The 27,371-nt window shown below is 44.1% G+C and overlaps 1 protein-coding gene across 1 annotated transcript; it reads right to left on the bottom strand.

Moving 5' to 3' along the window:
- Positions 1 to 1,036: 1,036 nt before the first annotated feature.
- On the bottom strand, positions 1,037 to 26,352 carry RASL12 (RAS like family 12). The gene is made up of 6 exons (XM_072148648.1): positions 25,643 to 26,352; positions 23,352 to 23,472; positions 21,070 to 21,126; positions 9,082 to 9,155; positions 4,611 to 4,801; positions 1,037 to 2,538 (listed from the first exon to the last, which is right to left on the bottom strand). Exons 2-6 carry the CDS (start codon positions 23,467 to 23,469, stop codon positions 2,151 to 2,153), a joined length of 828 nt encoding a protein of 275 aa, XP_072004749.1. The 5' UTR covers positions 23,470 to 23,472; positions 25,643 to 26,352; the 3' UTR covers positions 1,037 to 2,150.
- Positions 26,353 to 27,371: the final 1,019 nt, after the last annotated feature.

Below are 27,371 nucleotides of genomic sequence, written 5' to 3'. Positions count from 1 at the left end.
ATTTACACCAGTAGTAATAAGGCAATGACCCTAGCAATGAAAGTTAGTCCTGAATATTGGGGGCTCCTGATGGAGCCTGGTAAGACGCTGTGTATAACAGAAGCTGACGATTCGCAAACTTCAGCTGTCAGCGAGAGGCGGCGAGTACATTCCATGTGCTCATCACGGCTCCGACCCAAACATAACTCTCTGATAACATGGTGCGGGATGAAGGGTTGGCAACAAGAGTCGGCTTAACATCTGGATAACACATCATCATCAGGAGCTGAGTATGCGGTGTAGACATACGGCGGCTTTGACATATTACTCCTACTACTAGTCTGTTCTTCCCAGATTTGGGTAGATATTACATATTTCTGTACACGCCAGTCATGCTTCAGGAAAACAATGACCTTCCTCTTCACCTTTCAGTGTTTCAAGTAAACTTAAAAAATATTTTTTTTGCTGATGTCAGTGAAGTATAAAGCTGCAGTGCCAGGCTGATGCATTATATAGAGATCCCCTAACTAAACTAAAAGGTAAGCTTCAGGAGTCATGACAGCTATGGTTATTTCATTTGGAAACAAAATCCTACAAATCTTGATGAATCCCATTTGGGAACACTGTAGGCTCAACTAAAACAAAAATAGTGTTTTGTAGGGGCCTTTACAAAAAGCATACCCATATCTTTGTGGCTTTAAACAGACTTAATACGGAGATAGACATGTTTTTATGGATAGGCAAATGCTAGTCCCCAAATAATGCCCCCCCCCCCACCTTGTGGATATACAGACAGGCTAATTTGCATATTCATAAAAAGTTGCTTATCTCTTAAAGGAAATTTATTAGAGTAGGAGGAGTCCATGGATAATAAATATAAGAAGATTAGCACAGTCACAGCGCCTGGATCTTTGAGTAAGTGTCCATGGTTTATTGGATGAAGCAGTTCTCCAAAAAGATAAAGTGAAAATTTTTTATTCCACCGTGGATGCGACGTTTCACCTTTTCTATAGAGACATTTATTGCTTGAAAATGTCTTTATAGAAAAGGTGAAACGTCGCATCCACGGTGGAATAAAAAATTTTCACTTTATCTTTTTGGAGTGCTGCTTCATCCATCGATTCCTGCTAATATTGGTGGGGTTTGTCAGACCCCTGTCGAAGACCTGCACCCTACTGCCTTCACACAGTGCCGCTCCACCATCCTTTCTCGTTACTATCCATGGTTTATTATACTTGGTTTTGATGATAAATTTCCTTTAAGTACATCAGTTTGTGGCTAAAAAGGTATAATAAAGACCCCCTACATGACACTAAGTTTTGGACCTGAGAGACTCCTTTTAAAGGAAATCTACTGTCTGGATTGTACTTACCAAAGCAGCGGGAACTTCTTGAGGCCCCATGATGCAGGAAATTAACTATTATACTTATAAATTATTCAAATAAGCCTCAAGTGCCCCAGGGGGCTTCACCAGTATCCCACTGGGCACTGGCAGCAGTGGCAATTACCTGCTCCTCCCCAGAGCACTGAATATAAGCTACCCACCTCGTTCTCACTTCCTATGTTGGTGGTTCAAGCTGGTGACATAGCAGGGGAGGTAGCATACTCATACTCAGACACCAAAGACTAGACCTATACACCCAATCCTGTGCATGGGAATCCTTCTATGCAGTGCGCAGAGCACCCCTGAAGCGGGCGGAGTAAGGGAGCATGGGAATCAAAAGCTGTCATCTGTGAAGAGAGAACACAGCGGGAGCATGTATTCAGTTTCCTCGGGGGGGGGGGGGGGGGGGTTGGTAGGAGGTGAAAGGGGGGGGGGGGGTTGGTAATTGCCACTACTGCCAGAGCCCGGAGGTGGACCCCTTGGAGCACTTGAGGGTTATTAGATTCATTTTTAATTTTAGCATAAAGAAGAGTGTGAGGCTTACAGGCCTATTTTAAAAAGTTTTATTTCATGGGGGCCCTCATGTATGTACAGCTAGGGCAACTTTGCTAAGTACAATCCAAGCACTAGATTTAAGGTGCTACACATTGCTTCTGCTCTTGCCTGCATTGTCAGAATTTTTAAATTAAATGAGAAAAAGCCTCATCGTCATCCAGAGTACTCTAGAATCCATAAATAGAGAACAAGTATGAATGATGAGCAGATGTTACGTTGGGATATCTCGGCACTAGAAGATCTTGAAACCTTTAAGGAGGGTGAGCGTGGGTGCCTTGCGTTTGCTCATTGCTCTAGAGGACTTCACGGTGACAAGTTTGGCTTGGGCCACAGACGGAAGCTCCTTGTAGCCCAGAGGGGACAAAGTGCTGAGTGTAGGCATCCCATGGCGGCCTGAAGGTGAAGTAGAGGATATAGGAGGTAGCCCAAGTAGTGCCCTCTCCTCAGTAATGTAGAGTGGTGGTCTTAGAGATGCGCATCTCTCTGCTTCTCTCCTCACCTCCTGGATGGCATCATAAAAGACTTTCTGCACCAACCGGAAATCCAGACAAGCAGAGACTTCCCGAAACAAGCAGCCATGACGGGACGCTAGAGCTGAACCATCTGCTATACTGACCTGTCTAAGAGGAAACACAGAAATACTTCTTAGTTATACCACGAGATGTATTACATGAAGAATGTGAACAGCAAATCCACCTTTCCATAGCTGCCAACACATATAATCCACAGGTTCTGTGATCTTCATTCTACAGATATATAAAATAGTTTTTGTCTGAAATCCACTGTATGAATCACTATAACCACAGGGCAATATCATCTATCATCTAACCATTAACATTTTTCACATATTTTAATCCAAATACATGAACACCTAAAGAACCTCAAGACAGTTTTTCTTTCCTTAACTTTGGAATTAAAGGGAAAATGTCACCAGCTTTTACAGCATGAAACTAACAACCCCCTCAAGTAGGGTGTGATATATACGTTCTAACATTTCCTATGACACTGCTACATCATGGTTTCTGTGCCGGCAGATCACATAGACATGCGTCTGTTGGCCTGACTGGGAACCCAAAGAGGTGCTGCGGGGAGAAGAGGGCGCCAGGGGTCAGTGCTGGAGGGTGAGTACTCGCTTTATTTTTTTTATATACCCGGGTATAAGCCGAGTGGGGCTTTTTTAACACAAAAATTGTGCTGAAAATCTCTGCTTATGCTCGAGTATATATGGTACTCGGGAGTGCAGTAGCCTTAGCCTGAGTAGCCTTTGCAGGTAATTTATATATAATTGAAATAAAGAATTCAAAGATATAAGCAGAATTCCAATAAATAGTATAATCGGGATAGGGATGAGTAAAGCATCAGAAATCTACCACTGGATCTACTAAGAAAAGATGGTAGATTTCATTTAATGGCATTTTATTACTATGCCTAAAAACTGAGATTTGTCCACCCATAACCATCTATGAAGGGATCTGCTTTTTCATTTTACCAAAAACTTCCCTATAGAAAATTGTAAAATATTTACTAGAATACTAGAAAATAGATCATTCTCCGAAAAATATTCTTTCTATAACATTGGGGAAAATAGATATAAGGAACATTTTGATACCTGCGCTAGTTGAACAGAAGCAGAGCAATCTCAAAGGAGAAAGTAGGAGGAAAGCAGAGAACCTAGACAGACAGGCAAAGGTAGAAGAAAACAAGAACGTATTATACAATCATGTAATATGTCAGAACTAAAGTAACAGCATAAGATCATGCAATGCAGGGAAATTGTGGGAAAATGACAGCAGGCATGTGACATGAGAGTAGGCATCGACTTATACAGGGCACATACCTAGTACGAGATTGAATCAAGTAAAGCATACCGTAACTGTACTGTAGTAATATGTATACAGTGCATGTAGACATATATCACATTTTACACTTGTGTCTAACCATCACTCAACTTCCTATTTCACTGACCACTAACTACGTGAAATAATTCAGCATTTTTTTGAAGAACTTTTCCGTAACCCAAACATGTCTGTTCAAGTTCTTGATTCCACGTTTCCATATAAGGCTTGGAGATTTGTCCACCACCATCCCTGAGCCATCAGTTGTGGCACCCAATATACTGATGAGGTTCTCTACTGGGGGGGGTTACAGTGGTCTTCTCCTCTCCCTAAAAATGGGGGAAGAAGCAAGCATCAGCAGCAGCCAGTGATCTGCAGCTGCCGATGTTTAGGGTGTTTCTCGCAGATATGTCACTGTCCTCATCACTGGGGACCTCCCTCAGCATATGCTCAACATAGGGATGGATTCTGTGATTCCCACAGTATGCAACGTATACAGATGGAGACAATATGGATATATCTATGTATACACTCAGCGTATATGAAGGGACTCAGGGAGCTTTCCTGGCGTATATGCTGAGGGCATCAAAAAGTGTATTGTCCTGTCATCACGATCTTTTTATGCACTTTTTATAACAATTTCATTCTTTAGGACACTCAGCATAAAACAAGTGATGGAAAAAACATATTTGCCTCTGTAAACGTTTCAACATGACATAGATGTCATAACTTCATTTTCTGTTATTTTGCTGCCTATTATTTAAGTAAATATTTTTGTGAATAATTATTTTTGGGGCATGTACACTACTTTCACACCTTGTTACACATACACAGATAGCAGTAGTAGGAGTTAATACCGATATCGTTCCATGTCCAGCTTGTTGCCTATTAATAGCACGGGGCTCTCATGGACGGCTCCCTTGTTATACTGAGCGATGATCTCTAAATACTGGCAGCAAGCTTCAAAGCTCTGCCTGTTATCGATGCTGTACACCACCAGAAAGGCATTGGCCCAGTGTAGGTACCGCTCAGGGTTCACCGGCCCATCCTGCAATAAAAAGAAAATAAATCATCAATAAAAAAAAATTAAGATTCATATATTTCAGTGAAAAGAGCAGCAACACTACAAATGTGCAAGTGCCATTGGTGTATATAATGGGGCACATTTACTTACCTGGTCCCTGCACGATCCCCAAGGTGCGTTGTCCACCGGAATGCCCATCTGCCACGATTCATGAAGATCGTGACCCGCTCAGGTCCGCTGGAGTTTACCATCTTCCTCCCAGTGTATGTAAGTGCTTTGAATGTGACACAAATTGATTTGTTAAATCCCGCGCGTTGTCCAAATCCTTCGGATTGTCCGTCAGACCACCCCCCGAATGTGTTGTGTGAAAGCCAGCGCGATTGCAACACAATCGCAATCCCCTTCGCGATCCCCAAAAACGTCGGAAAACACAACGGAAATGCGGCCGCGGGAGCTTAGTAAATATGCCCCATTGTTTTCTAATGAGTAGTGATGAGCGAACCCGTTAGCCTTCATATCCGGAAGATTCAACCAAACCCGGACAAAAGTTTCTGAATCCAAACAACCGCAGTTGCTTGGGCAATCATGGATGTTAATCCTTTAAATGGGTCCGCTTACCCACTGGTAACATCCTTGGAAAAATATTGGTTGGGATCATCTCTCTCCGTGACGTCAAGATCTTGACAAGATTGCTGTCAATCTCGGCATGTAGAGGATAACACCCACGATCAGAACTAACATCGATCACAAGTGCTACCGGTGAGCGGGGGGTTGAACCAAACCTGGACTTCTGATCATTGCTGTTTGTGTCCACTCATCACTACTACTAACCTATTCATAGGACTGGAGTCCTACTCCACCATGACCAGTACGCTGTAACTAGTTGACATGGAGTATATTGCAGCTCAGCGGCTGTACTCTTGTGTTCTGTACAATAAGCAGGTCTAGCAGCCACAGCAGCAATCGCTGGAGGTCCAAGATACCCAACAGATCTGATATTGATGACCATTTCTAAGGGAAGGTCAGGTCTTGTTTTGGATGACCCAATATGCAGTATATTATACAGTGTTAGGTGGAGACCATACTGAATTTCATAGTCATTTTAAAAAATTAATGTTATTCTCATTTTGCTCTTATTTGGGAACTGTATGTATTTTATGTATTGGAACTGTCACAGATGGTTATTAGAACATTGTATGATGGAAGAGATCACACAACCAAAAGTTAGACAAAACTTGTAGAAGTTGCTTAGTGCAGGAGGTAGGATCATGAGTGGGCTCTAAATCCCTCTGCGGCCCAGGACTACACACTATACGATTTATAAGTCTGGAACGTTCTAATTTAACTGACAGTAAATTGAATTTTATTAAATCCTTTGCCTGGTACATTTAGTATTGCACTTAGTGAGATTATTTCTATTCACCTTTGCTTGCAGCTACTAGAGGTTACAATAAAGCACAATGTCAGTGAACTCCTGTCCCTTGACCTAATGGGAGATTTCTGTTCCCTAGGATCATGTTGTACTCTGGTCACTGAGTCTTCAGCCAAGGTCAGCAGGTTTGTATAGAGATAGTGCAGTTCATAGCTTGTGCATTCAGCTAATACCAGGAGATCCAGATCATTTCTGAGTAACTTCAAAGGCCCCTTTAATCTGTCCAAGGCTCAGATCAAAAGATTCATTGTCCAGTACAGGAGCCTTCTGTCTGTCTTACAACCTGAGCAGAGTCCGCCAGATCCCAAGCTATTTGTGTCCAACAAAGAGGCTCACTATCTTATGACTATAGTGCAAAGCAAGCTTGAGAGTAAGCCCTTCAGTGCTCAGTAACAAACAACATAATTGAAATGCAAAACTTATGTATTCAGGAATATTAAAGAGTAACTAAACCTTTCATGCATTTTCTTTATTTCAGAAAAGAATAGAGCATGTGATATAGTAAACTTAGTAATATACTTCATTAAGTAAAACATCTTCTCTGTGATTTGTTTCTTCTCTTTCTCCTGTAGTAAGACATGAAACTGAAAGGCTTCATGTCTTGGTCCACTTCAGAGAGATAAGGAGGCTAATTATTAACTCTTTTATACATGATGATTCAGCTCGGTAAGAAGAATAAACTAGAGTAAAAAGTTAAGTCACTCTGTAAAGAGTTAAGTCATTAGACACTTTATCAGGTTCCTTTATCTCTCAGCTGTCAGTGGATACAGGACAGAAAGCTGATTTACACAAACTGCTTAAAAATAAGGAAGAAAAGCAGAGGAAAAAGAAAGTGACAGAAACAGATTTCTTTAATTAAGTAAATCATCTTTCTGTCCTGTATCCACTGACAGCTGAGAGATAAAGAAACCTGATGAAGTGTCTAATGACTTACCTCTTTACAGACAGTCCTGGAAAGTCCAATCTCCTTTGAATCATCAAAGGAAATACACTCTATGGGGGACATCTATTATACGCTGGCGCACATGCAGGGTGATTGCCCCGCCGCTGCATACATCAAAAGGAGGCTGCACCGCGTTTATTTTACGCCAGGCAGGGCCGAGGACAGTAACGCCCCACGCTGGCCAACTCCCGGTCGGCCGCGCCCCCCCCCCCTCACACCCCACTGGCGTCAAATTGGTGGAGAGGGCTAAATAAAAATAATATTATAATAATAATTCTTTATTTATATAATGCACACAGATTATGCAGCGCTGCACAAAGCATGTCAAATTGATCCCTGTCCCCAATGGGGCTCACAATCCGGAGGACCCAGAGGAGACCCACGCAAACACGGAGAGAACATAAAAACTCTTTGCAGATGTTGACCTGGGTGGGATTGGAACCCAGGACCCAAGCGCTGCAAGGCAGAAGTTCTACTCACTCAGCCACTGTGCCGCCCTGTAGCCACTGTGCCGCAATAGGCTAGCATTTGCGATTATTTCAGGGCCTCTGCAATACTGATGTGGCGCAGAGGTCCTGACAAATATGCCCCTATGTACAGAAAGAGTTAATCATTAGTTTGCTTTTCTTATCTTGATGCAGTGTTCGGGACTTGAATGCATTGCTCAATGTCAGAGAAAGAAGAAGGAAAAGGGTATATAGAAGCTGCTTTACCTAATGGAGTATATAAAGAAGTTTACTGTTTTCACCTGCACTATTTTTTTCAGTACAAGTATTGTTTAAATGCTGTTGTAACCCTGAGACAAATCTGTCCCATGTCCCTAAATATAATGCAATGCTTATGCAACATCCCCCACCGGGGCCTAGCCTTTTCTCGGGGCCTGGAGTCAGCCGGGGCCCGCAGTACCTGAGTGACTGGCGGTTGCGGCCTAGGCACGCTTGTGTCACGGTGCTTGGTATGGGGGAACCGGAGGGCTGTCCTACAGCCTGGCAGGTCTCCAGCAGGGTGGTGTTGGCAAGAAATGATGAGGGAGAGACTGCTATGGTAGTTCTCCCTGGGGCAACCCTTTGGTGTCTAGAGTATGTGTCTCTGTGTGGTGGACAGGGTGCCCGTGATGGTGACAGCCGGAGTAGCAGGGACCAGACGGAGGCAGAGGTTGAACAGAAACACTTACAGTTCTTTATTGGAACCGACAGGAACATCAGCAACGTGCCTTTAACAAGATGGTGGAGTACTGGAGAGGTACTTGGAGGGAGCCACAGGATGTAGATCACCAGCCTGGATGCAATGGCAGGCTGGGAGGTAGCTGAGTCCTGGAAGGATGCTTCAGCTTTATCCTGGATATCTTCAGGTATCACCCTTGAAGGTAGGATGATACCCCTTTCCTCACTAACTAGCTATTAGTTCCACTCTTCAGGCAGGGGCTAGGCTCTTCCTGCTCTGGTCTGGTGTGCTAGCTGTACAGACTCCGAAGAGTCTGTACTGGAGAGACTCCAGTCTGCTTCTGAGCTACTGCTCAACTAACTGCTCTCTAGAACATTCCTGGCCAGGGTTTTTTTTATCTCCCCTTGGTCAGGTGGTGGCTGCTCCTCCAAGTACCTCTCAGCTCACAGAGACAGGATGTAACACAGATCATTGGATAATAGACTTTTACATCATACTCATATTAACTTCTGCCTTGCCAGGCAGGATTAACCACTGCAATGTCCCCTGTGTGATGTGGTGACATGCTATGGGGCTTATTCGCAAGCACTCCTTCGCCATTGCATCGGCGAGGGTGTTGCACTTATATTACTTCTGTTTTCAAATTAGGAAGAGATATCTTATGTGTCTCCTAAGACCTATGGGCCTAGGTGTGACAGCATTTTGGGATTCTCTGACTCAGTGCAGTTAGCATGACATGTGAGGTTCTCCGCACACTATTCTTACCAGATCAGCTGTGTCCATAACTCGTACAAGAACCGGCTCTTGGTCTACAATTTCTTCTTTACTATATGTGTCCTCTGTAATGTCAAACAAAAAAGTAAGGTTACTTTTAGGATACATAGGCTCCTTGGAAAGACATTTTTATCATTTAAGTGTATCTACTCTATTGGATGCCCATCTCTCATCCGTGGTCCCTAATAAATGGCTGATTGACATTTCCCTCTGTTATCCCCCATCCCTGCCAAACCCCAAGTATCTACTATCGTGAAACTTTCATCATTAATAGAGGAAAATGACAAATACTGCGCTTTTTGGATACAAGGAGCAATCAGAGAATACAGTGAATAATCCCATCTGCATTCATTGCAGTTGTGCCGCAGCTGGTGAGTGAAGATCTAGCTGCTGTGACACACTGTTCCATCTCTCCTTAACCTGGAGCTTCTATGTAATATGGCACTTCTGTGTGCTCCTGTCATTCTTGCTAGCAACTGTCACGGGTGCTCCTGCCACCCATATCTTGGGTCGTGGGCTCACCCGTGCCCCTCTGTATATGCCAGTGCGGCGCTTGCTCGTTAATTGGCGCTGGCCATTTCCCACAATTCTACATATAAACCTGCCTCTCCTTGAACACCCTGCCCGATCTTCGTGCTTTGTGCCCTAGAGATAGCTGTGTTCCATGCCCTTTGCTGGTTTTTTGATTTCCCGTTGTGACCCCCGTTCCGTTCCTGACTACGCTCCTCTGCTGCCTATATTGACCTACTGCTACGTTCACGACTCTGATCCCGTGCTGCCCGTCCTGACCTACTGCCTGTCGCCGACTACGATTCTGCTTAACGTCTTTGTACCTCACCTTGGTTGCCACCGCAGACAAAGTTGCACCTGTGGAACGACCTGGTGGTACCACGCCGCAGCAAGTCCAACCTGCTTTGCGGCGGGCTCTGGTGAAAACCGGGTACCACTTAGATTCCGGTCCCAGGTGTCGGCTTACATCATAGTCCGCAGTGTTCCAGTAGGTCCACTACCCCAGAATCCTGACAGCAATACATAATTTAGCAGAAATTTGTGTAGCAAATAGAAGATTAGCAGGAGAGAAAGGAGGATGATAAGACCCATACAGGGAGAAGAAAGAAGCACTCTGCCCTTATAAAATATATTAAATAGTTTCTTGTATTTACGTCTACAATTTATTACATACAGTTTTTTGTAAATCTAGTGACCATTTAAAGGAAATCTACCAATTTGTTTTTATTCATAAACCAAACATACCTTGAGAATGCTGTAGCTACACTGATGCAGAAACACATCTTGTTTCATCCCTGAGCTGAAAAACAATGATAAAACTATGATAATGAGGCTCTGGAGCTCCTGTGGCTTCCCCAGTGGTCTCTTCTCACCCTAATTATGCACTGCTTCAGCCTTGCCATGCCCAGCATAAGCCGAGAATATGTCACTGACTGGCAGAAGTAATGAATCGCTGCACCATCCCCCAGCTGCTGTGTATGAGTCATCCAGCTCAGGTTGATTAGTCCTGTCTGGACTGTTCAGGAAGCTCCATGTAATGTGTTTATGTATGGCAGTCAGCAGCACCCAGCTTTCCCAAGGTCCTGAATTTTAAAATAGTTTTTTTAAAGAAAACCACTCAGATCAAGGATCAAACAAGATATGTTTCCGCATCAGTGTAGCTACAGCATTCTCAAGGTATGTTGGTTTTACAATGCATAAAAACAAATAGTAGATTTCCTTTAATGTCACACCAAGTGCTAATATCTGTTTAAAACAAGTGGTTACTAGTGGTTTCCCCATACACAATCACGATCACTCTGTAATGCCAGATCACAGTGAACATTATTATAATTTATGGCATCAATGTGTCTGTTTTCTACATCCCAGAGTGGCACACAGTGATAGATGGATAACTGGACCGACTAACATATGGAAGAAGCAGTTCACTTAATCGGAACGTCCTGGACAGGAGTCAATAGTTCTGACAGAAAATGAATTACGTTCCCTTGGATAAGTGTTCTCAACCAACCGACTGAAAACATTTAGTTCACAGCCTGTCTGGGCACTTGAAGCTATTTTGGAGCATCAGAGGAAAGATTCATATCTCTTTAATCTCTGCCATTAATCACCCTGATTCCTCACCATTTTCTGCATCTTGTCACATTAATGAAGACAATTATTCCCACAAGACAGAATCCAGATAACTTTCCTCTTTTGTAAAAATCCCTCTGGCATGATTTTCCTGCCAATATATCTCATTTTCCAGCTTACAACTTGAAGGTTGCAGCAACCCTCTCAAGAGGTTTACAAGCCGTACATGTAAGGTCACCCATCATCCTGTATATGGTATATGATCCCATGCATTGTACATCATCCAACATATCATACATCATAGATCCCACGTATGATACATCGTCCCACACATCATCCTACCTATGCTACATAATCCAGCACATGGTACATCATCCCATACATGCTATATAATCCCATGCATGGTACTGTATATGATCCAGTGAATGGTACACCACACTTCAGATGTTATATGATCCCAGACTTAGTCCATCATTCCTCACAGGGGAGTAACTACAGTGGTAGCAGCCACAGCAGCCGCTATGGGGCCCGCAGTGTCAGGGGGCCCCGTCATCCGACCTGACACTAAAGAATGGAGGATGTGCACCAATATATCTATATTGTACTGCATATGTCCAGCATAATATGTATATAACATATACTGTGATGTATATATGCAGTATCTGTGATGTGCATATGGTGTCTGTATACACTGTGAGTATGTTGCATATGGCACTGTATGTATGTGTATATTCACATGAGTGTATTTATATGTGAGTGTAACTCGCATGTGTGAGTATACTAGTATGTATATTTTGGGAAGGGGGGCCCCATGCAGTAGCCTGCTAGGGGGCCCTGTCTCTCCAAGTTACACCACTAATTCCTCATATGATATATTATTCAACTTTTGGTACATCATCCTGCACATGGTAAATAATCCAACACATGGTACATCATCCTGCATGTTCTATGATCCTGCTCATCATACACCATCCTGCACATGGTACAGCATCCCCCATAAATGATCCTCCTCATTGTACATCATCCCACACACCCTATATGATCCGATACATAATACTGTTATAGTATTCAAAACATGGTACATCGTCCCGCACATGGTATATAATCCCACGTATGGTACACCATCCCGAACATGTTATATAATCCCACGTATGGTACACCATCCCGCACATGGTATATAATCCCACGTATGGTACATCATCCCACACATGGTATATAATCCCATGTATGGTACATCATCCCGTGCATAATATATAATCCCATGTGTGCTACATCATCCCGCACATGGTATATAATCCCCCTTATGGTACATCATCCCGCACACAGTATGCAATCCTATGTATGGTGCATCATCCCGACCATGTTATATGAGCCTGCACATGGTACATCATCCCGCACTTGGTATATGATCCCACACTTGGTACAGTATATAATCCAGTGCATGGTACATAATCCTTACATGTTATATGACCCTGCATAACTATATACCTCTGCATATGGTATATAATCCTGTGCATGGTACATCATTACACCGACCACATGCTAACATACATAATGGTGGCCATGTGGAAAAGGAAGGACCTGCCCATCTAATGGTTTTGTCAGCTCTTCTTACACTGATGGTCAGGAGTAAAAAAGATCAAGTGTGACCCAAACAGGATGTGCATGTCACTGGGGAAGGCTGATGAGATTATTAAAAGTCGTTGGCTACTTTAAATGTTCACTAATAGAGATGAGCGAGCACTAAAATGCTCGGGTACTCGTTATTCGAGACGAACTTTTCCCGATGCTCGAGTGCTCGTCTCGAATAACGAACCCCATTGAAGTCAATGGGAGACTCGAGCATTTTTCAAGGGGACCAAGGCTCTGCACAGGGAAGCTTGGCCAAACACCTGGGAACCTCAGAAAAGGATGGAAACACCACGGAAATGGACAGGAAACAGCAGGGGCAGCATGCATGGATGCCTCTGAGGCTGCATAATCGCACCATTATGCCAAAATTATGGGCAACAGCATGGCCATGACAGAGTGACAGAATGAAGCTAGATAGCATCTAAAACATGCAATAATTGACCCTGACACTATAGGGGACGGCATGCAGAGGCAGCGGCAGCAGGCTAGAGAGTGGCATGGCGACATACCCTAAATGGACTCAGGCTTCAAACCAATGGGTGGCAGAGAGGAACCAAAGGAGGTGAGCAAGAAGCGCTCAAATAATATCGGTACATGATAAAAGTTTGCCAGTATATTTTGTGGATTACACAGCAGGGTGGCGACAAAGTTAACATGGAAGCCATGAAAACAACCCAAAATTCTGCCTGACACAGCTCGTTTGATAAGGGGACCATGTATGGAGGCAGTGAACTAGTAGTAGATTAAAGGTGCTGCAGTTAAAACTATGTTAGTTGGATCTTGGCATGGAGTTGGCGCTCCGCTGCCAGGCGAGCTTTCGCCAATCCAAGCCCCTGTCTCTAGGCTACTCCCCAAACAGCACTTCTAAGAACCTTTTGTATAAGATCAAGTGTAGTAGCGTTCTTATAAGTTTAGGATATGCCGGGTGAGGGGAATGTAAACAGATGCGCAAGAAGCGCTGAAATAATATCGGTAAATGATAAAAGTTTGCAAGTATATTTTGTGGATTACACAGCAGGGTGGCGACAAAGTTAACAAGTTTGATGTGGAATGCCCTGTAATAGCTCTTGGGCGGTGTGCCTTTTATCGCCTAGGCTCAGCAGTTTGAGCACCGCCTGCTGTCGCTTAGCGACGGCACTGCTGTTGTGCCTAGAGCTACCGACTGATGGCGCCATGCCCACGGATGGTAATTCGGAGGAGGAGGAGGTGGAGGAGGGTTGGGAGGAGGTATAGTAGGCCTTTGAGACCTGGACCGAGGTAGGCCCCGCAATTCTCTGCGTCGGCAGTATATGACCAGCCCCAGGGTCAGACTCGGTCCCAGCCTGCACCAAGTTAAGTGTAGTAGCGTTCTTATAAGTTTGGGATATGGCGGGTGAGGGGAATGTAAACAGATGCGCAAGAAGCGGCTGATGCGCATGGAGCTGGCGCTCCGCTGCCAGGCGAGCTTTCGCCAATCCAAGCCCCTGTCTCTAGGCTACTCCCCAAACAGCACTTCTAAGAACCTTTTGTATAAGATCAAGTGTAGTAGCGTTCTTATAAGTTTAGGATATGCCGGGTGAGGGGAATGTAAACAGATGCGCAAGAAGCGCTGAAATAATATTGGTAAATGATAAAAGTTTGCCAGTATATTTTGTGGATAACACAGCAGGGTGGCGACAAAGTTAACAACTTTGATGTGGAATCCATGAAAACAACCCAAATTTCTGCCTGACACACCTCGTTTGATAAAGGGACGATGTATGGAGGCAGCTATATGGACGACTTTTGGAGGTAGCAATGGAGACAACGTGTGGAGGCTGCTATGGAGACAATTTAATTTGGATAGTGCCTGTATGTGGCAGTCCCAAAAAATTTTCAAACCAGAGGAGCAGGTAGGTGGCCCTCCAGTAAAATGGAATAGATTGAGTGCCTGTATGTGGCAGTCCAAAAAAATTTTCAAACCAGAGGAGCAGGTAGGTGGCCCTCCAGAAAAATTGAATAGATTGAGTGCCTGTATGTGGCACTCCCAAAAATTGTTTAAAACAGAGGACCGGGTAGGTGGCCCTCCAGAAAAATTGAATAGATTGAGTGCCTGTATGTGGCACTCCCAAAAATTGTTTAAAACAGAGGACCGGGTCGGTGGCCCTCCAGAAAAATTAAATGCATAAAGTACTATAGCTAGAGCCAGTGGGCCCTGTCAAAAAATAGCCAGTTTCCTCTGCTTTACTGTACAAAGAGGAGGAGAAGGAGGAAAATGAGGAGGAGGAGGAGTGGATCAATTATTCAGGTTGAGCTTCCTTCACCTGGTGGAGATTGGAAATTATGAGAAATCCAGGCTTTATTCATCTTAATAAGCGTCAGCCTGTCAGCGCTGTCAGTCAACAGGCGTGTACGCTTATCGGTGATGATGCCACCAGCTGCACTGAAAACCCGCTCGGACAAGACGCTAGCGGCAGGGCAGGCAAGAACCTCCAAGGCGTACAGCGCCAGTTCGTGCCACATGTCCAGCTTTGAAACCCAGTAGTTGTAGGGAGCTGTGTGATCATTTAGGATGATGGTATGGTCAGCTACGTACTCCCTCACCATCTTTCTGTAAAGATCAGCCCTACTCTGCCGAGACTGGGGACAGGTGACAGTGTCTTGCTGGGGTGACATAAAGCTGGCAAAAGCCTTGTAAAGCGTACCCTTGCCAGTGCTGGACAAGCTGCCTGCTCGCCTACTCTCCCTCGCTACTTGTCCCGCAGAACTACGCACTCTGCCGCTAGCGCTGTCAGAAGGGAAATACTGTTTCAGCTTGTGAACCAGGGCCTGCTGGTATTCATGCATTCTCACACTCCTTTCCTCTGCAGGGATTAGAGTGGAAAGATTTTGCTTGTACCGTGGGTCCAGGAGAGTGAACACCCAGTAATCGGTGCTGGAATAAATTCTTTGAACGCGAGGGTCATGGGATAGGCAGCCTAGCATGAAATCTGCCATATGCGCCAGAGTACCAACGCGTAAGAATTCACTCCCCTCACTGGCCTGACTGTCCATTTCCTCCTCCTCCAACTCCTCCAACTCCTCTTCTTCTGCCCATACACGCTGAACAGTGAAGGACTCAACAATGGTCCCCTCTTGTGTCTCGCCAACATTCTCCTCCTCTTCCTCCTCATCCTCCTCCACCTCCACCTCCTCCGATATGCGCTGAGAAACAGACCTAAGGGTGCTTTGGCTATCAACAAGGGAATCTTCTTCCCCCGTCTCTTGTGACGAGCGCAAAGCTTCCGACTTCATGCTGATCAGAGAGTTTTTCAACAGGCCAAGCAGCGGGATGGTGAGGCTGATGATGGCGGCATCGCCACTGACCATCTGTGTTGACTCCTCAAAGTTACTCAGCACCTGACAGATATCAGACATCCACGTCCACTCCTCATTGTAGACTTGAGGAAGCTGACTGACCTGACTACCAGTTCTGGTGGAAGTTGACATCTGGCAGTCTACAATGGCTCGGCGCTGCTGGTAAACTCTGGATAACATGGTCAGTGTTGAATTCCACCTCGTGGGCACGTCGCACAACAGTCGGTGAGCGGGCAGTTGGAGGCGGCGCTGCGCTGCCCTGAGAGTGGCAGCATCTGTGCTGGACTTCCTGAAATGCGCACAGATGCGGCGCACCTTCGTGAGTAAATGTGACAGATTGGGGTATGTCTTGAGGAAACGCTGAACTATCAGATTTAACACATGGGCCAGGCATGGCACATGTGTCAGTCTGCCGAGTTGCAGAGCCGCCACCAGGTTACGGCCGTTGTCACACACAACCATGCCTGGCTTCAGGTTCAGCGGTGCCAGCCACAGATCAGTCTGCGCCGTGATGCCCTGTAATAGCTCTTGGGCGGTGTGCCTTTTATCGCCTAGGCTCAGCAGTTTGAGCACCGCCTGCTGTCGCTTAGCAACGGCACTGCTGCTGTGCCTAGAGCTACCGACTGATGGCGCCGTGCCCACGGATGGTAGTTCGGAGGAGGAGGTGGAGGAGGGGTGGGAGGAGGAGGAGGCATAGTAGGCCTGAAACACCTGGACCGAGGTAGGCCCCGCAATCCTCGGCGTCGGCAGTATATGACCAGCCCCAGGGTCAGACTCGGTCCCAGCCTCCACCAAGTTAACCCAATGTGCCGTCAGCGATATATAGTGGCCCTGCCCGGCAGCACTCGTCCACGTGTCCGTGGTCAGGTGGACCTTGTCAGAAACGGCGTTGGTCAGGGCACGGGTGATGTTGTCTGACACGTGCTGGTGCAGGGCTGGGACGGCACATCGGGAAAAGTAGTGGCGGCTGGGGACCGAATACCGAGGGGCGGCCGCCGCCATGAGGTTGCGAAAGGCCTCGGTCTCTACTAGCCTATAGGGCAGCATCTCCAGGCTAAGCAATCTGGAGATGTGCACATTAAGGGCTTGGGCGTGCGGGTGGGTTGCACTATATTTGCGTTTCCGCTCCAGCGTCTGGGGTATGGAGAGCTGAACGCTGGTGGATGCTGTGGAGGATCGTGGAGGCGACGATGGGGTTTTTGTGGCAGGGTCCTGGGCAGGGGGCTGACTATCAGCTGACACAGGGGAAGGAGCAGTGGTGTGCACGGCCGGAGGTGAACGGGCTTGTTGCCACTGAGTGGGGTGTTTAGCATTCATATGCCTGCGCATACTGGTGGTAGTTAAGCTAGTAGTGGTGGAACCCCTGCTGAGCCTGGTTTGGCAAATGTTGCACACCACAGTCCGTCGGTCATCCGGTGTTTCCTTAAAGAACCTCCAGACTTCTGAAGATCTAGCCCTCGCCGCAAGAGCCCTCGCCACGGGAGCTTCACTAGTTGACACATTTGGCGCTGATGCACCAGCTCTGGCCCTGCCTCTCCGTCTGGCCCCACCACTGCCTCTTCCAACCTGTTCTGGTCGAGGACTCTCCTCCGTCTCAGAAGCACTGTGTTCACCCGGCCTCTCAACCCAGCTTGGGTCTGTCACCTCATCATCCTCCGATCCCTCAGTCTGCTCCCCCCTCGGACTTCCTGCCCTGACAACAACTTCCCCACTGTCTGACAACCGTGTCTCCTCATCGTCGGACACCTCTTTACACACTTCCACTACGTCAAGAAGGTCATCATCACCCACAGACTGTGACTGGTGGAAAACCTGGGCATCGGAAAATTGCTCAGCAGCAACCGGACAAGTGGTTTGTGACTGTGGGAAGGGTCCAGAAAACAGTTCCTCAGAGTATGCCGGTTCAAATGCCAAATTTTCCTGGGAGGGGGCAGACTGGGGGGGAGGAGGCTGAGGTGCAGGAGCTGGAGGAGTGGCGATTTCGGTGACATGGGTGGACTGCGTGGAAGACTGACTGGTGGACAAATTGCTCGAAGCATTGTCAGCAATCCACGACATCACCTGTTCGCACTGTTCTGGCCTCAACAGTGCTCTACCACGAGTCCCAGTAACTTCAGACATGAACCTAGGGAGTGTAGCTCTGCGGCGTTCCCCTGCTCCCTCATAAGCAGGTGGTGTCTCACCCCGGCCAGGACCACGGCCTCTGACCCCTGCAGTAGTTGGACGCCCACGTCCCCGCCCTCGTCCTCTACCCCTAGCCCTCGGGTTAAACATTTTTAAAATGAGAGTTATAGCTTTAATTTTTTTTTAACTTTTTTTGTGTTTTTTTTTTTTTTTTGTGTTTTTGAGTTTTTAAAACCAAACAATGCTATCCTATTGCTATGGCTATTTTCTAGCCAAGTATGAAAGCACACTACTATGCCAGATGAGATGACGCTGAGTTATTAAACAAAATAAACGTAAAATAAAAAAGGACAAATGGCAGACTGTGCCTAATTGAAATCCAACCCCTACTAAATTTTCCCACTTCGGTCTTTGCAATGGATATGTGCGTCACTAAGCGCAAAACACAGCGGTCGCAAGTCTCACTACAAATTGCTCACAATTGGCTAGTAGATGCACTGCAGCAAGTACAGCCACCAGCAGATCAACCAGAAATCAAATATATAACGCTACTGTAGGCGTAAGCCGTTTGGATTCTCCTATGGCTATTTTCTAGCCAAGTATGAAAGCACACTACTATGCCAGATGAGATGACGCTGAGTTATTAAACAAAGTAAACGTAAAATAAAAAAGGACAAATGGCAGACTGTGCCTAATTGAAATCCAACCCCTACTAAATTTTCCCACTTCGGTCTTTGCAATGGATATGTGCGTCACTAAGCGCAAAACACAGCGGTCGCAAGTCTCACTACAAATTGCTCACAATTGGCTAGTAGATGCACTGCAGCAAGTACAGCCACCAGCAGATCAACCAGAAATCAAATATATAACGCTACTGTAGGCGTAAGCCGTTTGGATTCTCCTATGGCTATTTTCTAGCCAAGTATGAAAGCACACTACTATGCCAGATGAGATGACACTGAGTTATTAAACAAAATAAACGTAAAATAAAAAAGGACAAATGGCAGACTGTGCCTAATTGAAATCCAACCCCTACTAAATTTTCCCACTTCGGTCTTTGCAATGGATATGTGCGTCACTAAGCGCAAAACACAGCGGTCGCAAGTCTCACTACAAATTGCTCACAATTGGCTAGTAGATGCACTGCAGCAAGTACAGCCACCAGCAGATCAACCAGAAATCAAATATATAACGCTACTGTAGGCGTAAGCCGTTTGGATTCTCCTATGGCTATTTTCTAGCCAAGTATGAAAGCACACTACTATGCCAGATGAGATGACACTGAGTTATTAAACAAAATAAACGTAAAATAAAAAAGGAAAAATGGCAGACTGTGCCTAATTGAAATCCAACCCCTACTAAATTTTCCCACTTTGGTGTTTGAGGTGGATATGTGTGCCACTAAGAGCTAAACACAACGGTAGCAAGTCCCCCTGCTAATTCCTCACAAAATGGTACTAGATGCAAATAAAAAAAAAAAAGTAGAACGTTATTGTAGCCCTAAGAAGGGCTGTTGGGTTCTTGGAGAATCACTGCTGCCTAACAGTAAGCTAATAGAACACCCTAACGCTTTCCCTGACCAGCAGCAGCTCTCTCCCTAGCGGCATCCAGACACAGAATGATCCGAGCAGCGCGGGCAGCGGCTAGTCTATCCCAGGGTCACCTGATCTGGCCAGCCAACCACTGCTATCGACGTGTAAGGGTACCACGTCATGCTGGGTGGAGTGCAGAGTCTCCTGGCTTGTGATTGGCTCTGTTTCTGGCCGCCAAAAAGCAAAACGGCGGGAGCTGCCATTTTCTCGAGCGGGCGAAGTATTCGTCCGAGCAACGAGCAGTTTCGAGTACGCTAATGCTCGAACGAGCATCAAGCTCGGACGAGCATGTTCGCTCATCTCTATTCACTAACCTTTTAACATACTTTTTTTTATAAATGAATAGTACAAGTGAATGTAACAAAGGCCTCATGCACGCGACCATATCTTTCGTCTGGGAGGTAGCCCCGCACATTGCGGCTAGCTCACCGTCCCCATAGACTTCCATTGTGTGCAGTAACAATGCTGTGAGGCCGAACACTTTTACGGACATCAGGGTGGAAGTTTCAAACCAGTCACAAGCAACGGTACATGGCCTGGTGCAGCCCTCAAGCACATACAATCTTATGCATGAGTTTAAACTCTGTATTATATCTTATCAGCAAAGAGTATAACTTAATGCCAGTAATTAACTTAAGCGTGTTATTAGTAGCAACAGGACTATGAAAATTGTTTATTTTCCAGGATTGTGGCTGGACTTGGCAAAGCACAGCCCTCCTCATGAGTAAAAGCTGTAGTGTTCATGCAGGAGCCTCTTACAACATGGAGGAGCTGTGTCAGCTGGACTATGTAGGCTGTCATACAGTAAGAACATTAATAGACCCCAATATCTAGTAATATAAAACTTAGATGCCAGTGGAACATTTCTTGGCAAATGACTTGTCTGCCTTTTAGGATTTGTCTACCTGTATTGTGTAACCAACATTTGGGGGCAGATTAGGTGAAATTCCACCAAAACTGGCAACTTCTCAGAATGTCATGCTAGGTGAACGTGCAGTGTAACATAATGCGACTGTCTTTATCAGTCCTAGTGGTTACATGACGGACTACCTGGACTACATGGACTGCTAGAGGTAGGAAGAGGTTACCCCGATTCAGGGTGATTGTTTCCATCCAGACCCGGTAAAAATATATAACAATAATAATGTCCCAAATCTTCATATTGGGACCGACTATATACAAGTCAGATCTAAAATTTTGCTCCTAGTATTTTGCCATGATCCAGTATACTCACCAAGGAAGGGGTCATATTCACTTATAAACCTCCGGGTCAGGAACTTCACTGTCAGCGCTGGAAAGAAGAAGTCATTGTAAATCATCTTCTGTAAATGATGTCCGACAATGTATTCTGAATGATGACCGGCAGGACAATGTCATTGACCATAGGATTTCATATCTACTGATGCCCCCAAATATTATAATTTTGGCCAATCTCTACCATTGTCTTATATCAACCTACACCTATTCACAGAAAGTATGACAGATGATGATGGAAAATAACCTGCCATGTAGGGTATTTGTCGCCATTGTTTAGTATTGTAGCTGAACAGTCATTTATGTTGAATGACAGATCTGCTTCTCATCCATCAAAGCCCAGTCCAGAGCATACATCATGGCGTCCATCAATCAGTATCTGTCATTGTAACTTATGGCATTGTCCTCGAGACAAAAACCATCACTGATTGACCATGAATGACAAGTGGTTCAAAATATGACCCTTCGAATATACAATTTGGTCTCCTTGCCTGCCTGACAGTATTGGGACGTATCCTTTACCTTCTTATGTCAGCGCCTTCTGGACACATTTACTAAACAGCTCTCATTACATTCTGAGACCACTAGGGGGCGATATTTCCTTTTGTCATTTTTGCTGATTTTAATTACAAATTTTTTTTAAAGTAAAATGTCCTTTGAATTGGAATAAGTGCGAGTTAAAGCAGTTTACATGTTGGAGAATACAACGATATACTGTATATTCCGACTTCACCATTAATTCTGTTGGGCAGCAGATGTTAAAGGGGTTGTCCACTTTCTGCAAATAATTGATATTGTCTGTGTAATGAAAATTATACAATTTTCCTATATAATTTCTGTATCAGTGCATCACAGTTTTCTAGATCTCTGCTTGCTGTCATTCAACAGGAAGCTCCATTGTTCACTTCCAGTGGTCATGTGATGTCACACAGGAGCGAGGCTAGTTATATCACAGTGCTCTGTGTCATAAAGAGAATTGCACCTGTGTCCCCTCACATCTCAAGACGAGCGACCGTGAGCGGTGTTTATCCAAAGGAAGTAAACAATGAAGCCTCTTATAGAATGACAGCAAGCAGAAATCTTGAAAACCGTGAGGAATCGATACAGGATGTACATTGGAAAATTATATAAGTTTTCATTACCTAAAAAGTATCAATTATGTGCTAAAAGTGGAGAACCCCTTTAAGGAAGTCATACAGTAAATACTGTAAGTCAATATATTATTGATGCCAATATAATTGTGCTGTGGCAAACCTCTGTATATGTGTAAGACATCCTATTATATATGTTACCAGCTGTCACCCTTACAAGTATTGTATTACTGGCAAAGTGTATTATTGTTGGAACTGTAGAGGGCACAATTATCTAATATGTAGATCAGCCCATTTGTGTTGGCATCACACATAAAACCGTATATTATTGTTGGCACCAGATATGGCTCCGTTTTGTATCAGACATATTTTGTACATTGTGTTTGGCACAGATTTTATCTTAATATACTGTGAGTCACTATGTATGCGGATGGCTTGCAGGGCTGGATGTTAGGTCTAGAAGCAGATCTGTGACTATAAAACTGATGCAAATCCTGTGTAGGTCAATCTGTATGGAATGAATTTGTCTATTGTCTTTTGTTTCTGCAGAAAACTGAACTTTAATGGATATGCAACTAAATGTAAAAGTACATTACATTGGGGAGTCTCCAGCACCTTTGGGTGCACTGTTTTTATTTCTTTACTTTTCCTCTGTATATAAATGTGTATATGAAATATTGCAGGATAGTTGAATAGGACACATTGCATGCATGGGCAGTACATTATGCCGTGGCATAGAGGGGGTTATGCCATGAGATTTACATACATGGTCACTACACAATGCACAGAGCACTACCAGCTTCCATAGCACCACTGGCCCATGAATCAGATGATCAGTGGGGTGCCAGGAATCAAACCCCCACCAATCTGACCCCATTTTACAATATGGTTCTCCATCAATTATTATAATATATCTGATTCACATGGCATTATACATGAAAGAAGCGATGCCATCGAAGTGACACGCTTCACACAGTTATATACTTACTCCTGTTTTGCACACAGTAGGCCCACATACAGAATTCAATGTTCCAACGGCCCAACTGGATCTGAATCAGTGAAATTTTGAGCATTTGGACACATCATCACTTTGAATCTATTATACCTGAAAGCACTAGTTGTATACATGTCTAAAACACAGCGTATAGAGTCACAGTAATATTGGTCTCACCTGACTTGCCAGCTCCTCGGCACCCTAGCAGCACAAGGTTGCATTCAGGGTGCAGGCTGCGCTCATTGGAAGCAGAGAAGTGGGAAGCATTGACGGCTCTGGGTTTCCCAAACATCATTATCTGTTGTCATAAAAGTTGAAAATGAATTAATTGTAGAAATGACATCATATTCTGTAACTATGTACCGGCAGCGAATCAGATGAAGTTGTCAGCAATTGACCCATTTCTTTGTCCAAATTTGGTTGCACATGCCCATTAGGTTTCTGTTTTTGGTCAGTTTATATTTGGTTATTTGTATATATATATATATATATATATATATATATATATATACAATTTTATTTACTCATACCTATAGAAAATATATATGTACAAGTATACATGATTTAGGCAGAGAAAATCCTGACCGGACTCCTAGGAGAGACCGTGAGAGTCCTGTGTCCGCCCACATATAGTGATTTACAGCCTTCTGTGTACCTGGATTCTCCGTCTGTCTCTCCTAGGAGTCTAATCTCCTGCTCCAAAGTACATAAATCTGTATATCACGGCTTTTCCCCCTCTACAAAGCAGGATGCGAAACATACATTGGGGTGCTGGACGGGGGGTTAGGGTGAGGAGTGAATAAGGCCAGTAGTGGGTATCCTTGACTTTTCTCGGTTGTTTCCAACCAGCGTATTAGTTAGGAGGTCTGTTTCTATGATTTATATATATTGAAAACTGTTCATTATGTCTGGCTTTCTAGTAAATATGGTTGTATATATTTATTGCATCACACTGTGAGCTAGAGAGTGATTTCTAGTATCTCCTCCCCTATTTTCTTTAATTTTCTTTTTGTGTTTTTGTGTATTTATTTTAATGGGGCGGCTTTACCGTATATCTCAAGGATTATTGTGTATGATAATAAAGATATGTATTTCTGCATACAGATTTGGTGCACTTTTCATTATTGGTGTTCTTGAGGTGGTATTTGTAGGTTCATAACCTCCCTCTATCATATCCTGATATCAGATAGGGCTGCAGAAATCATACGACTGGATGTGATGTGGAACTAGACGGACACAAAAATACAAGCTGAGTACCACATTGCATGCATTTACAGGCAGTCCCCAGGTTACATACAACATAGGTTCCATAGGTTTGTTCTTAAGTTGAATTTGTATGTAAGTCGAAACTATATTTTATAATTGTAGATCAAGACAAAATTTTTTTGCCCCAGTGACAATTGGAGTTTCAAAATTTTTTGCTGTAATGCGACCAAGGATTATCAATAAAGCTTCAATACAGACACCTTACAGCTGATCATTGCAGTCTGGGACTATAGTAACATCCAGAGAGCTTCACCAAAGGTCACAGGGGGCAGAGAGGTCTGTCTGTAACTAGGGATTGTCTGTAAGTCGGTGTCCTTACGTAGGGGACTGCCTGTATATGGATTTACATGTTTCTCTTCCTCATCAAGTGAGGTCATGTTATCATATCTACATTCTACATGTTTTTTTGGCTCTGTTATATTGTTTTATAGGTTTGTGTTCACAATATCCAATGATCATATCTTATCTAACTGTTCACTGAGACATCTTTACCATCCATAAGACATCTTACCCACTTCCCTATAGCAGATTTTGGGGATAATTTTAAGAGGCTAAACAATAGGAACGTTCCAAAATCTATATGTGTAGTTTACATCATCTCTATCCAAGATTTAATAAGACACAGGCAGTTTATTACATAGCGCTCCAGCATTGCGTATCACGCGTAACTTGATTGGTACAAAGTCTACGTGCTTTATGTTCCAGACTGCGCTCCAGCTTAGTCTTGTACGCAATTTCCTTTGGGATTTACGATAGCACATTACAGACATTTATTATATATACTTAGTTTCAACATTGTGTGTTAGGAGTACATTTAGTCCATGACATCTATGTTAACACATACTGTCTACCGCCATAAATTTAGTAGAGTTTAGTTCAATATTACAGTTTTATCACCCACCGTCATCATACTTTATATACATTCATGAACTTTATTACAATCCATATACAATGCAGCGCCACAAAGGTCAATGTGAGATCGGCATAGGGCCACATATATTTAGAAAGAAGATATAATTTGTACATCGCATTAAATCACAATATAGTCTCATATTAGAGTGACAGTATATGAAGACACATTGTGGCTGTGGCGTTCTAGTCAGTAAATTTACTTGCATTCTTATGGAAAGCAATATATAACCTTATATCCCAATGAGTTGTACCAAATGACAAACTCAGCTTTGCTGTATCAGTAAACTCACCTGGCATTGGTAAGTAGACAGGATTTAGGCTTCTGAATAGTTAGAGACCCTGGGATTTTCCCATCCACAATGAGAGCTTTATAAATCCATAGGGACAGCACATTCTGCGTCTATTGTCACTGTAGGGAAGATGAAAGGTGCAGCCAGAATGAGTCGCTCCTTAATCCTAAGTAAATTTTGGATTCTGTAATAAGTTCCTGTTGATTTTTGCTATCACAGCTCCAGCTGCCAACAGCTGTGATATACGCAGACCCCCTCCCTGTATCCCCCTCACAGCTGATGTGGTGAGGTGTTTGACAATGTATCTTCCAGGCTTCCCTTGTTTCCTAGTCTCTGCCGATTCTCAATGTCCACTCATGAGTGATCTTTAGTAAATCTTATGAAGATGTGAGATTTTCTCCCTGGATATTCCCTTCAAGGTGCTGTGACTCCTCTCTGTAGCTGAGATGTCTCATTGTTCTGCGTTGTCTCGCCAGATGTCTCGTTGCCCAGTTTCCTTCTCACTGTCTTTAGTCAGTCTCCTGTTCCATCATCATTCTGCAAATGGGGCAGTGCTGTTCTACTGTTCTGGACAGCCTGGGCCTCTGCCAAACTCCTTGTATGGGAAGTTTTTTTTTTCAGTGCCCCAGAGGAGAAGGATGAGAATCATCTTCTGTGTGTCGCAGATCATCTCCAGACCCAGAGAATTGTCCCTAAACCTAATACTGCAATGCTCTGATTGTTCCCAAGGCCGTTTAGCTTTACATGGATTCATCTTTCTAGCTGTTCCTGTTATGTGTGTCCCAAAAAAAAGGCAAAGTTTATCTTTTTATCAACACAAAGCATACACAGTTTACAATGCATGAAAAAATAAACTATGAGAAAGGAGGAGGAAAGTTGCATATTCAGGAGTAGTGAGAAAAGTAAAAAATTAAAAAGTAAACTAAGAGACTCATCAGACTCAGAGGGTATCCTAAATGGGGTTTTCTTATGACACACATATACTGTGTATATATATACAAAAACCAAAATTAGTAGCGGCACTCAACTATAGGTAGGAAAGGTCGGGTGCATGTCCCAGAACACGGACAAAAGGTCCTTCCAAGATACACAATTCAAAAAAATGGCAGCACTCCATAAGATGTGTGAAAAAAAGGTACTCTTTTATTCCAACATGTGCCAAACAGCTATGTTTCGGCTCCTAGTAGCTATTTGGCACATGTTGGAATAAAAGAGTACCTTTTTTTCACACATTTTACGGAGTGCTGTTATTTTTCTGAAATATATATATATATATATTCACACACATAGAAAATGTTCAATCTATGGCAGCCTCTTCTCAGGGACCGTCAGCAGTTGGCCCCACAGACACAAATGTATAGTGGGGCCATATGCCCCAATATAGAACACATGTGTGTCACTGTGTCGTGCCACAGCTGGAAAAAAAGATAGAACATGTTCTATCATTTGCCGTACGTACGGCCTGGCTACACTGCTCCCTATGGAGAGGGGAGGCATGAGGAGCGCTCCTCCTCCCCTTCTTCAGCCGGCCATATACAACACGCAGGCTCTGGCCCGGGCATAGCATACATTCATGTGAATGAAGCCTAACTGTATACTATACAGTGTGTAGGACTTCATGTTAGGCAATCCAGAGGTCTTATAGAAATTAATCAAGCACATTCCCAGTTTTACCAATCATCAGAGGTTCTAAATGTCAAACCCAATAAGAAGCACTAAGATATCACTT

Source organism: Engystomops pustulosus, chromosome 4 (assembly GCF_040894005.1).
Source record: "Engystomops pustulosus chromosome 4, aEngPut4.maternal, whole genome shotgun sequence".
Taxonomy (NCBI): Eukaryota; Metazoa; Chordata; class Amphibia; order Anura; family Leptodactylidae; genus Engystomops; species Engystomops pustulosus.
Note: the sequence above shows the minus strand (reverse complement) of the source record. Positions and strands in the feature narration are given on the sequence as shown.